This window comes from Gymnoscopelus microlampas (assembly GCF_963454915.1).
Source record: "Gymnoscopelus microlampas genome assembly, chromosome: 20".
NCBI lineage: Eukaryota > Metazoa > Chordata > Actinopteri > Myctophiformes > Myctophidae > Gymnoscopelus > Gymnoscopelus microlampas.
In genome coordinates this window covers 37,092,772-37,106,663 of record NC_139957.1, presented here as the reverse complement: position 1 = coordinate 37,106,663, position 13,892 = coordinate 37,092,772, and the positions used below count along the sequence as shown (strand labels likewise).

Here is a 13,892-nt window from a genome sequence, read left to right as displayed (position 1 = left end):
TACTGTGCAAACTCACACCCTCACTCACACTGAGAGGCAAACATTGTTTTTGGACTCAGGTGTCACTAGTGCCACTACTGTATGTCTCACCCGCACACAGTCGCAATAAGCCGTGGCACACGGTGTGAGTCAGTGGGGGCAATAGGATGGGTCTGGAGGAGAATGCACAAAGGGAGTTAACCTTTCACAAAGAGGGCTGTTTCCGGACTGAAAAGTTCCACAGCCCAACTCCCCTCCTCAGGGGACCAGGATGAGTGCACAGCAGCATCTGCAAGTCAAGGCTGACGATGTATTGTGCATGCAAAACCACACAGACTGATGCACACATTATCTGTTCTTCTGTGGTATATTCTACAGAAAATTACTCCATTGTGTAAAATAATTCTGCTTTTGTGGAACTCTGGATAATGGAACATGATACAAATCATACAGTATAAAAAGTCTGGTTACCCAGCCCGGATGGCTGGAGTAGCAGTCCGGGCACCGAGGCTCAATGTAGCCTGACAGCGCGCCGCGGGTTCGAGTCCCGATCCCGATGGCCTTAGCTGCATGTCACTCCCCATCTCCCTCTCCCCATTTGCTGTCAAACTACTGTCCTATCAATAAAGGCATAAAAAGCCAGAAAATAAATCTTAAAAAGAAAAAGAAAAAAGTCTGGTTACCCAAAGCATGTGGGGGGAAAAAAAGCCAAAAAATGAAACTCCTTTGTACAGCACGTGAAACCCACCCATTTCTACACTGATGTGCAGCACAACACCACATACGACTACAAAACACACTTAAAAGACATAATCTTAACAATCTATACGAACAAATATTCAGTGCATGTGTGTAAAGGTGAATAAGAGCCAGGCTTTGTGTTTTATCGTTGTTTGTTACCTTCTTCAGAGCTGACATTCTAGGCAGAGATCCTCCTCCTCCTCCAAAGCCCCGTTCACATGCCGAGGTCCCGAGCCAAGTTTGGAGGATGCGCCAGTCGGTCCTCTTCCTCCAGCTCCTCTCCTCTCTGGTGCTGATGCTGCGCTGCTGCTGCTCGCCAGTGTTGCCATATTTCGTGAGAGAAATAAGCAGCCAGGTCTATGAAAACAAGCCCAAAAGAAGCAACTATTAGGCCACATGAGCACTTTAAACCTATATAAGTTGGCTATTTTCAAAAGAATCTTTGTGACATCTTAACAACACAAATCTGGTGCACGGGTCCCTGGCACAAAAAAAGAATTCAGTCTGCACGCAGACAAATTAACCTTGACATGAAAATGTTTGAGAACCACTGGTTTCAACAACATTAGGAAACAAGCCCAAAATAAGCAACTACACTTTAGAAACAAGCCCAAATAAGCAACTACACTTTAGAAACAAGCCCAAAATAAGCAACTACATTTTAGGCACAAGCCCAAAAGCAACTACACTTTAGAACCAAGCCCAAAATAAGCACCTACACTTTAGAAACAAGCCCAAAATAAGCACCTACACTTTAGAAACAAGCCCAAATAAGCAACTACACTTTAGAAACAAGCCCAAAATAACTTTAAGCAACTACACTTATAGAAGCCCAAATAAGCAACTACACTTTAGAACCAAGCCCAAAATAAGCACCTACACTTTAGAAACAAGCCCAAATAAGCACCTACACTTTAGGAACAAGCCCAAATAAGCAACTACACTTTAGAACCAAGCCCAAAATAAGCAACTACATTTTAGGCACAAGTCCAAAAGCAACTACACTTTAGAAACAAGCCCAAAATAAGCACCTACACTTTAGAAACAAGCCCAAATAAGCAACTACACTTTAGAAACAAGCCCAAATAAGCAACTACACTTTAGAAACAAGCCCAAATAAGCAACTACACTTTAGAAACAAGCCCAAAAAGCTGCAACTACCAATATTTACCGTAGTGGTGTCATGGGGGCCACACGGAGTACGACGGCACCACCGGTACATTTTTTTCCCGCATTTTTTTTCACAAGGTACAGTGCACGCGCGTGCGGGCGGGAGGAGAAGGCTACCCAAATGGCTACTTTAAACAGTAGCCATTGTTTGTGAGTGTGAAAATGTATCCTCACTCCTCGCTACACACGGTATTAAAGCAACAGCATTTTGGCTTCAGTAGCAGCTGCTGCCAGTATCCTATCTGCACGCAGCAATGCCTCAGCGACCGTCGAAGAAGAAAAAGATACTCGTTCAAAGCAAACTTTTAGTTTCAGCTCCTATAATAATTCATGGCATTCCTTGAATTTGTATTATTCTAAAAAGACTAAAACTAAGCTAAAAAACATTTCCTATATAAACATGTGTCCTACTTTAAGGTACAATAAAATGCGCGCGATGTGCGCGTGCCATGACGTCGTTAACATACCGTTCCGCCAGGGGGGAAAAAATCACCAATACACACCCAGCTGTTTACAATCAATTTTAACGAAAATCAAGCCCAAAGTCGCTTATAATAAGCGGACATGGCAACACTGCTGCTCGCCTACTTGATATGCGCCTCGCGCGTCCCATGCGCTGCTGTCAAACGAGCTCGGCTGCGCATGCGTCAAGGTCCCGGGTTTGACCACAGGGGGAGCCCTTTTTGTTTTGTAGTTACACAGTACAATAGTACCAGTGTTGCCATGCCTGCTTATTATAAGCGACTTTGGCCTTGTTTTTCTGTAAAGTATAGCTTGTAAAATATTGGTTAGTTGCGGGTCTTTGGGCTTGTTTCTAAAGTATAGTTGCTTATTTTCCCAATGTTGTTTAAACCAGTGGTTCTTAAACATTTTCATGTCAGGGATCCCCAAAATAATATGTGTCTGCAGCCCCCCCCCCATCTGAAAATATACAAAACATTCAACATTTTTACATTTCTTTCAATATTATTTTTGAAAATAAAGTAATTATTTTGAGCTTGTTTTCATAGACCATTGATTCTCGGGGGTACTAGGGGGCCGGGGTCCCCAGCAAAATGTGTTAATAGCGTCACAATCATTTTAACCACTTCAACCATATTTTATACTTTGGCTATTCAAAAATAGCAGATCTACAAGCTCATAGCACGTCACTTAAGTTCTGCTATTTTTTTTAAATTGTGAACATTTACATACAGACATACATCTATATATATTTTCAAAGCGAACATTTTATCTCAGATCTTTGCTTCTGCCAAATAAATATCATTTTGGGCTTTTAAGGACATGAAAAAGTTTTGAGAACCACTGACATAGACCAGGGGTCTTCAACGTTTTCAGACCAAGGACCCCCTAGCTGAGAGAGTGAGAGAAGCAGGGACCCTCAGTCCCCACAACATATTGTATAAAATTGCGTTGTAAATTAAAAATGTTCATAGATTTATAAGACAGCTTCATAGACTTTGACAGCACTATCATCAGTGTATGTTCGATTAATGTGTATTTAATATTGTGTCAATATTAAGTATTTTTTTCCCTCTACACCAAACCTAGACACTGCTATTTTTGGCTAATGTTCCACTCAGAATAAGGATGGGGTTGAAGTGGTTCATGTAAAAACATGATCCTATCACACAAAGATTTGGCGGCCCCCCTGCAGTAACTCCCCGGACCCCCTGTTGAAGACCCCTGATGTCATAGACCATTGGTTCTCAAAGTGGGGTACAGGGACCCCCAGGGGTACTTGAGGGGGTTCCAGGGGGTCCCCAGCTAAATGATGGATAAGATTTCCATTTGTACACTCTCAGAGTTAAATTAACATTGATTTTACATTCATTTTTAGAAATGTCATTAAATGGGGATCCGTAGCGCATGTCAAACTGCGGGTCCTTGAAATTAAAATGGTTGAGAATCACTGCTAGAACCGTAAAAATCTTCTCTTATGGGGGTCCCTGAGGCATATATTTTCCAATGTGGGGGTCCGTGGGCTAATAAGTGTCAATTTGGGGGTCCTTGACATGGAAAAGTTTGAGAACCCCTGGCATAGACCATCTGGTCGCTTTTTTCTATCGCAAGATCTGGCAACACTCAGTAGCACACACACTGTAGCTTACTGTACAGTAGGAGTCTTATGGAATTTAGAATGTTGTTGTTGTTGTTGTTGTCGTCATGCTTGGATTAATATCTCATGGCCTCACCATTATACAGCCCTTTCATTTCTCTCGTATAATGTAAAGTAATGTTGATGTGCATACATCAGTAATCATCATCACATAGGATGGATATCCTTGTGGAAACGTGTTAGCTCCTTTAGCTTAGCTTAACCAGCACAGTTTCTTTACAGTATTGTGTTGTTTATTCACCCGTCTCTTCTCTCCCGTCCGTCCGCTGAATAATGGCACGAAGACAAGAAGGTGAAAGTCGCTTATATGTTGTTAATGTCATTATAGACAGTACTGTTTAGTGGTTGTGTTGTTAGCTAACGGCTCAAGTCTCGCTAATATCTCGTTAAAAGTATCGCGTGGATACGGTGTAAACAAACGCACGTGCGCCGGTGTGTTATGATCACAAGTTTTCAAATGTATAAAAATCCTTTGAAAATAGCAGATCTGATGTATTTCACGTCGTGTAGCGTGACATTCACAGCAGCACTGAACTGAACACATGTAAACCTTCAATGAGCAGCACATGCATTTGGGACACACGCATTGACAGACAGGTGTGATTAATTATAATTAAACACTTGTCAATGTATGTGCCCTGAGCCACACGTTTCCCCAAGGAGCTTAGTGGGGGGAAAGGGGGTGTGTCAATTGTGGGCATAATTTCTTGTTGTCAGTTCATTCAATTCATTAAAAATGTCAACACTAATGTGGGAACACAATCTGACAGGGATCAAAAAGGGTCATATTAGTCTAGGCTGATTGAAATTTATGAGCAATGCTTATTATCAAGCTCTGAAGTCACTTAACAATGAGCCATTAATCCACATGCAGAGATGCAGTTGCCACAGAAGCCAGTCAGAATGAAACACAAGACAAGAGTTTAGGCTATACTGCTAAGAACAAGTGTCAAGAGCCATTGATCATTAATTTGAATTAGCTGTGTCACAAATTAATATTTATTGGGCAGCAGAGTGGACTCCCATAAGAAAAGATTTGTGTTGTTAAACACTTTCCAAATTATTCAAAAATATTGGCAGATTTAAAATTGTTTAGAAAATGGCCAATCTACAAGTCCACAACACATCACATGATGCGTTGTGAGCTTGTAGATCGGATATTTTTAAATAGCCTCATTATATAAAATAGGGTTAAAGTGCAGGGTTAAACTGTTCTCCATTTTGCTGGGGACATCTTAACCTTTTATTTCTGTTCTCTGAGGATAAGCAATGTATTGAAGCTTGGTGACATTCCACAATTATTGGTATTAAAATATTGATTGTATTATACATGGTAGATATTCTGTATCAGTGGTTCTCAAAGTGGGGTGACTGGGGACCCCCATGGGTCCTTGAGGGGGTTCCAGGGGGTCCCCAGCAAAATGTGTTAATACAGCATCGCAATCATTTTAACCACTTTATCCATTTGCTCGTTGGCTATTCAAAAATAGCAGATCTACAAGCTCACAAGCGCGTCACTTCGTGATGCACTGCGACCTTGTACATCTGCTATTTTTGAGAAGTCTTGAAAGGGTTTGAATTTTGTTTATAATGTTTTTAATACACATATTTTATTCTGGGGGTTCCTGGCACAATACATTTTCAGATAGTGGTCAGTGGGACAAATATATATCAATTTGGGGGTCCTTGGCACAAAAAAGTTTAAGAACTTACTGTTCTATATAGGCTATCAGTGATAAGTATGAGCTAATGTGAATTTATTTTTGTTGATTCGTTCAGTGTTTCAATCCAAGGTGCTCCAGAAACTTTACCCTGCTGCCAGCAAGCGGGAGGAAGAACCAAGACCACCATGCATTGTTGAGACCTTAGCCCAAAAGCTCTGTCCTAAAAGGAACATTTCAAGAGGTAAGAGAGGTCACTCTAAGCTCACTCTGTCAACTGATGATGATGCCTTGCCTTGTATCACAAAACCAGGACTTTTCAGAAAATGACAAAAAATAAATAACCTGTGTTCCAATGGATCGAGGATAGTCACCAGATCTCAACCCAATTGAACACCTATGGGAAAGTTGTGAGAGACGTATAAGTTGCAAGTTATTCTGGCAGCTCGCGGTGGCCCAACACCTTTTAGCAAGACACTTTATTATGTTCATTTTGCCTTTCATTCGTCTCCCGTCTGTGTGTCTGCAAAAGTGAAGTGTACTGCACTAGAACTCTGTCTTCCCTCGAAACAGACGCACTCCCAGTAAGACACTCAACACATGCTCTCCATAATTACTGCTCCCATTTCAAGACCATGCTCCATAACGCCTCCTTTTATTTGCCCCCCCTCTCAGGTGATGGAGGGGTAGCAGAGAGCGCAGCAGCCCATCTGGGGAGACGGGTCTACACGGCGCTGCCCCCTCCCGCAGACTACGAGACTCCCCTCCCTCCTCCGCCCCCCCATCCGGAGGAGATAAATCGCTCCGGGGATCCAGCTGGTAAGAGGGCTTTAACCTGTTAAGACCGGGAACGCATCTGTGTCATTTTTAGATGTCTTTGCCTATTGAAAAATAGCAGATATACAAGCTCATTGCGCGGCGCTATGAGCTTGTAGGTCTGCTATTTTAGAAAGAATTTGAAAATCTGTGCAAATCTTTGAATATATAATATATATATATATATATATATATATATATTTTTTTTTTTTTTTAAAGCGAACATTTTTAACTCCAACAAACTAAATATTTTGAGATGGGGGGTCCGCGGCCAAATACATATAATTCTGGGGGTCCTTGACATGAAAAAGTCGAGGCACCACTGATATACATGTAGCAACATACTGTTGGGATTTAGAAAACATTTTTAGATATGTATTTGGCCGCGGACCCCCATCTCAAAATATTTTGTTACAGGGACCCAGAAGAAAACATTTGAGCTACAAATGTTCGCTTGCAAAAAATGTCCCGATTTAAAACAAATAAATAGCAGCTACAAGCTTGTAGCGCGGCACTCGGTGCCGTGCTACAAGCTTGTATATCTGCTATTTTTCAATAGCCAAAGAAATCAAAAAATGACACGGATGCGTTTCCCGGTCTTGAAGGGTTAATCTTACATTTATGGACTGCCTCTGTTAGTCAGACATGCACCATTAAGCTCCAGGGATTTACTACAGAGTCAGGAGACACGTTCTCCTCCAGGATGACTGCTGCCCGCGTGACTGACAATCACTCTTACCCCAGCATGCCTTTTTTCAACTCCCGTGATAAAGTAAATAAATGGTGCATTTATATCGCGCTTTTCTCCAAAGCGCTTTTACAAGGGTGTATTACATTCGCCCATTCACACACACACACACACACACACACACACACACCACAGGGTGGAATAAACCATGCAAAGCACCAACTTGCTTCAACCTTGGCAAAATGAGAGGGCGTGCTCTGAGCAGAGAGCAGGGACGTCCTTCTTCCCAGTGTATAATATATCGACATTTACGTATTTATGTTGTGTGAATAGCAAACAGAAGAAGGTTGCTTTCGAGTTTCTATCCGGAAAGGTGTGTTATTTAGACCAGTGGTTCTCAAACCTTTTCATGTTGTCAAGGACCCCCAAATTGATATGTATTTGGCCGCGGACGGGACCCCCATCTGAAAATGTTTTCATTGACTCTGAAGTTTACTAACATTTTCAATATTTTTCAAAAATAGCAGTGACATACTGCAAGCTTGTATATCTGCTGTTTTTGAATAAAAGTGGTTAAAATGAGTGATGCTATTTTAACTACTTTTGCTGGGAACCCCCCTGGGGTAAAATAAGTGTCACAAAATCTGGTCAATAGAAAAATTCCATTGACCAGATCTGCAGAGGGCGCAGTGGAGTAACCAAAAACATGTTTTCCTTCTGGTGAAATATTTTATTTTCTGGCCAAAAAGTGTATTTTAGACGTGAAGTGGGGGGCTCAGAGTGTTCCCACTAAGTAAAGTAGGCTTTCAACTCCATAAAACAGTCTTTGTTTTGGTGAGTAGCGAAAGTGTATATATATATTTTTTACTACAGACGAGAGGCCGTGCAGCCTGCGCTACCGCGGGTGTGAGGGGAAAGGATCGAAAGTACCATAGCGTTAAGGAGAACTCCTTCTAAAGCTATGGACCAGAGCTAGATGTGCACCTGCTATATCCATCTTACTTTGTAGCACCATATTGTTTTCTTGACCCTCTAATTACTGGACCTCTTACCCTGTTGTTGGTTGGCGAGGGTTCATTTAATTTACTTTCATGTTGCAATTTGTAAGTCACTCTGGATAAGAGCATCTGCTAAATGTCTGAATTGTGCTGCATTCAGAATTTCAGATCGTCAGTCTGAGCTAGATGGGAAGCGTGATGGAAAAACGCCACATAGAACGGAACAAAACACATTACAAGAACCACTTTCTGCAAGTGAGCTCATGGTGGCATTATGGATGGACTCTTGCCAAGACATGATAGATACACTCTACTTATTTCCTGTGACAGTTTGGGTTTAAGAAGCACTGTATGTTTAGGACCCTGTCAGGGTGAGCCACACAGGCATGTCATTCTCTATTCCACACAGGTCCTCCCTATGCTTCCTTACGTTTGCTGTTTTGCATGTTGGGAAGCATCACATCATCCATACAGTTGATTCTACAATGGCAGATTTTTGGATCCGATGTCGATGCCTGATTTAGAAAAGTCCCAGACCACCAAAAAAATAATCACACCCAGTGTGAAGTGAGCGGTGCTATTTAAAAACAACAGTGGTCATCACAGTGATGGAAGCTCACTTAAAAAAAAAAAAGTATTTTTTTTTAAGTGAGTGGTGCTATTTATGAGTTGTTCATTTCATCATGCGTCTCGCTAGCCAACGGATGGGTCCCAAACCCACTTATAGGAGCGGCTACACCGCTCAAAAATAATTTTAAAAAGAAAGAAAGAAAAAAGGTGCAAAATCTTGAAAATCTATTTGGAAAACTTGACACTGATCAAATGCAACTGAAAAGGTTTCTCTATGAGAACATTTAACACAAGCAAACCAAATAAATAAAATAAACACAAATAACTTTTTGATAATCCTGCTAAGCAATCCATTCTAATGCCTACAATGATTAGGATTCTAGTTCTCACATGTAAATGATGATTCATTTCACACAGATGTTCAGAGCTGCAACCAAGGCACATGCAGCCTAAGGGGTAGTGATGTGTCGTTCATGATTGATTCGTACAAAAGAACTAGTTCATTTGCCATGAACATGAACGAGCTCGTTCACTTTCTGAAACTGTTACGTTCACTTGCGACATAAAAAAACGCTCCCGCGATGGTGTTTTACACACATTATAAAACATACATTAACCACTTTAGCCCTATTTTATACCTAGGCTATTTGAAAAAAGCATGCGACGCGTTGTGAGCTTGTAGATCGGCTATTTTCAAATATGTTAGTACTTTTACTTTCGTACTTTAAGTGTATATTTTGATGCCAATACTTTTGTACTTTTACTCAAGTCAATTTTTAACACTAGAAAATAGCGTTACTGAACGAGAACGTGAACGAATCATTTGAACGAATCATTGACGTGAATGTGAACGAATCGTTCGTTCACTGAAATGAACCTTTTTTCCCACCACTACTAAGGGGCTTCACCCACAGACAGTGTTTCTGAGTAGTGGAGCACTTTGCATAAACATGTCCAGAGCGCTACACAGTGACAGTGACACAAATGCACTGAGCGAGGTGCCTCTGTTCTGTGTTTTGCTGCTTGTGAGAGTCACAGTGTTTCTCCAACCCTCTGCGTAGGACATTGACATTGATCATCGTTGAAAGTTTTCGACTCGAGGCGCCTGGGCGCACCACAAAAACAATGCTGGACGCTAAAAAGAGCGCTGGAAAGAGTCTTTACAACAGAAATGCATGGCAGAAAAGCGCTGGCAGTTAAAAAAAACACCTTCTGTGTACATGGACTCAAACAGTGACTTATCTAATCTAGAACCTCCTGTGTCTCATTCGCTGACAGAGAGCAGCGAGGAACCTGATCCAGAAGATGTGGAGGAGGAGGACGAGGAGGAGGGCCACGGGGGGCGACGTAGAAAGAGGAGGAGGAAACCAGCGCAGCAGGGTGAACGTGTGGAGGACGCCGGGGGAGTTCCGGCGAGCGAGCGAACCAGTGACACTCAGGAGGGAGGAGAACGCCTCAGCAGGAACAAGAGGAGGAAGCTGAAGAAGAAACGTCACAAACAGAAGCTCCTGGCCAGCGGCCTGGTGCCCCGGGCCACCGCTCTGGAGTTCACATACCAGAGAGAGGGGGGCGAGAAGGAGGAGAAGGAGGAGAAGGAGGAGGAGGAGGAGGAGAGGGAGAGGAGAGCTGCTGAAGTGACAGACTTCCTCAGGTCCACCATGGAGACTTACATGTCCGATGGTGAGTTTGTGGAGTTGTCATCCTGTGTATATTCATACTGACTTTTTTTTTTTTAAATGTTCCTAAAATAGTTAACCCATTAAGACCTGAGGCCGATTCTATAAATGCCTTCTAAATCAGTAGTTCTCAAACCTTTTCGTAATTCAAAATTATTCACCATTTTTAAACACTTTCAAGATGTTTCTAAAATGTTCAAAAATAGCAGATGTACGAGCTCGCAGCGTGGCACTAAGTGACGCGCTGTGAGCTTGTATATCTGCTATTTTTTAATAGCCAAAGCTAAAATCTAAAATGACACTTTTCCCGGTTTTATTGGGTTTTAAAATAGCAGATTGCTATTTTATTATGCCAGTTTGCTATTGGAGGAGTCACAGTTGGGCGGCTATGGCTATTTGAAGGGGTCCTTGGGCATGGATGGACATGTTTTGGGAACCCCCCTATTTGAACCTCTGCTCTTGTCTTGTCTGCAGGCAGACCTTCAGTCATGATGCCTGGGGCCGTGGAGGACCTGCTGAGCCGCATGTCTAGTGGGAGAGCGCCCCCCTCTGTCCTGGGCCAGATCCACCACCTCAAAGCCCTGGTGCAGCAGAAGGAGCCAGACAGACTGGCTGAGGCTCTGGAGGAACTGAACGGCTCCTCCTCCTCCTCACTGTCTCCAGGTCAGCTGACTCACCTGCTGTTAAAGGAGTAGTTCACCCAAAAAATGTACTTATTTTCTATCAACTACACACCCCATGAAGCATTGAATTCATGGAGATTAGTTTAGTTTTTGTCGCATTCCTAAGCCAATAACTTGATTACCGGAGGAAATATGCTAATGTATTCGGTAGGAGACTCAAAGGAGTCTCTTACCGGAAATGCACCCGGTCATCAAATTATTGGCTCAGGAATGTGTCAAAAACTAAAAAATCTCCATGAATTCAAAGCTGCATGGGGTGTGTAATTGATTGAAAATAAGTATTCTTTTGGGTGAACTATTCCTTTAAACTCAAATCTTGTTTCCCAAAACGAAAGAGGGCTGTAAAGGATGGTCTTTTGACTCTAATTTTATGTGTTTACTTTTGATTAATTGAATAATCAAGAAGTGCTTTTTTATAATAAAAAAATGCAAAAAATATTTTTTTTATAATTGACTAAATCAATTAGTCTGATTAAGCACTTAAGCCCTATGTTTCACTTTGTCATACAACAGTGTTGCGCAAAAACAGACTTTTGTCTGTGGACGAACAGACTTCAGACTTTTACTTGTAACAGAGTATTTCTACATTGCAGTATTGAGACTTTTACTTAAGTTTTGTACTTTTTACCACCACTGTAAAAAAAACTTCCCAAGGACGCAAGTCTGTTCTTTGCGTTCTTGGTATTGACAAATGGCTTTACCACTTTAGTCACAGTTCAGTGAAGCTTTACTCTGTCAAACCCAGCAGCAGTAATCAATTGACCACCGGAGCAGCTTTAAAGCAGAGCCCTGACTTCCACTGGATTTAAACCACTTTGCCTCAGAGCTCGACCCATGCAGGATTTATATTTATTGATGCCGATCCTGATTTTGGAGAGTCCTAGATGTCCGATTACCGATGTTTTGACTGATATAAAACGTTTAGAAAAACATATTTGACTCAAATCTTTGCTTCTGAGGGTCCCTGGAACAAAATATTTTGATGGGGGTCAGCGGCCAAATACATATCATTTTGGGGGTCCTTGACATGAAAAAGTTTGAGCACCATATAGAAACATAGGTTTTTCAGAAAACTGAGATTTAGAAGACATGTAGAATCGGCTTCAGGTCTCAATGGGTTAAAAAGCTGGACACATCGGCTGCAAAATTGCAGATGCCGATGTTTGTGTAGTTATTCCAAAGTCTCTTAAGCCACTTGAACCCCAGCGCCCACATTCTGGGGGGAACATTAACCAAAACTAGCAGATCTACAAGCTCACAATGCATTGTGAGCTTGTAGATCGGCTATTTTTGGTGAGGAGATTTGGTGTAGACGGGGGAAAAGTGGTCAAAGTACGGTTGTAACTCCAGTTGTCTAAGACTAGAATTCTAACCACTTAAAGCCCAGTATCCGTATTTTGGGTAAAGCTTTTGCCAAAAATAGCAGATCGACAAGCTTACAACGCATTGTGAGCTTGTCGATCTGCTATTTTCAGCGAAAGCTTTCCCCATAATAACAGAAAACACACTGGTATAGAGCCCTGAGAGACTCCGGTCAACCAAATAGGGTTTAAGTGGTTAAGATACATTTTACCGTTTCTGGTTATTTACTGCAGGGATTCTGCACCATCAGCATTGGGGCGGCAGTGGCTCAGGGGTAGAGTGGCCGGGTAGTGTGAACTGGAAAACCGCAAGGTTCCCAGTTCGATCCCGGGCTGGGGGGCTCTCCTAGAGTTAGTGTCGAAGTGTCCTTGAGCAAGACGCTGAACCCCTAATTGCTCCCGATGAGCAGGCTGGTGCCTTGCATGGTTTCCTCCGCCATCGGTGTATGAATGTGTGTGTGAATGGGTTAATGGCACAATCAATGTAAAGCGCTTCGGATAGAAGCGCTATATAAATGCACCATTTACCATTTTATTTACCATTGTCAACCTGTGCTTGTTACTTGTTTCTTCCAGAGGAAACCTCTGCAGTCGTTGGACTGTTCCAGTACTGGATCACAGACATCCTCCCCATGCAGACACACAGAAAGACGGGGCCATCTATGAAACATACAGAGGATCCTCATCATCATCAACCAGACTGAAACGGGAATATACTACTGTATGACTTGGAAGAGCTGGCTCTCCGTCTCACTTTTAACAACATGAACCCTGGCTTCCACGTCATAATAGGAACAGTCGGTGAAACTAGCCGATCTAGCAGCCGCTACGTGGTGGGTTGTGAGCTTGTAGATCGGCAATTGTTTGGATAGAGCCCTGGGGGACCCTGGTCAACTAAGTATAATGGGGTTTAAAGGGATAGTTCACCCCCAAAACGACTTTTTTTCTATCGATTAGTCACCCTGTGGAGACTTGAATTCATGGATATATTTTTTTGTTTTTGTCGCATTCCTAAGCCAATAATTTGATGACCAACAGTGGGTTCCGGTAGGAGACACAAAGGGGACTTTTTGTGTCTCCTACCGGAACCCACTGCTCGTCATTTTGGGGGTGAACTATCCCTTTAAGTGGTTAAGCAAGAGCATTGTTGTTGTTTGAATTCATTTTCATCCATTTCTCTGTAGACCTTAAAACGGTCAGATATCACATGGTGCTGTGTGTGCACAAGAAATCGTTTCGGAAATAAAATGTTTTTTCCTTCCTTTTTTCAAATATTATGTTTTGATCCGTCCTTCATCTTCATCAGTGGCGTGCACAGACATTTTGAGGGGCAGGTGCTCAAGTAAATTATATATTTTTTTTGTTTACTTGGTCTGCTCTTTTTTTCCCTCTACACCTATACCTCTTTGCCAAAAATAGCCGATCTACAA

The 13,892-nt window shown here is 42.1% G+C and overlaps 1 protein-coding gene across 1 annotated transcript; it reads left to right on the top strand.

Moving 5' to 3' along the window:
• The first annotated feature begins 4,008 nt into the window (after positions 1-4,008).
• Positions 4,009-13,487, top strand: erich1 (glutamate rich 1). The gene is made up of 6 exons (XM_084044115.1): positions 4,009-4,301; positions 5,789-5,914; positions 6,346-6,489; positions 10,021-10,422; positions 10,893-11,081; positions 13,039-13,487. Exons 1-6 carry the CDS (start codon positions 4,283-4,285, stop codon positions 13,164-13,166), a joined length of 1,008 nt encoding a protein of 335 aa, XP_083900241.1. The 5' UTR covers positions 4,009-4,282; the 3' UTR covers positions 13,167-13,487.
• Positions 13,488-13,892: the final 405 nt, after the last annotated feature.

Excerpts from the sequence above, each read along its gene's own strand:
- erich1 (XM_084044115.1), top strand. Across the intron at positions 10,423-10,892 it reads GGAGACTTACATGTCCGATG|GCAGACCTTCAGTCATGATG; the intron begins GTGAGTTTGTGG and ends TCTTGTCTGCAG. Across the intron at positions 11,082-13,038 it reads CTCCTCCTCACTGTCTCCAG|AGGAAACCTCTGCAGTCGTT; the intron begins GTCAGCTGACTC and ends TGTTTCTTCCAG.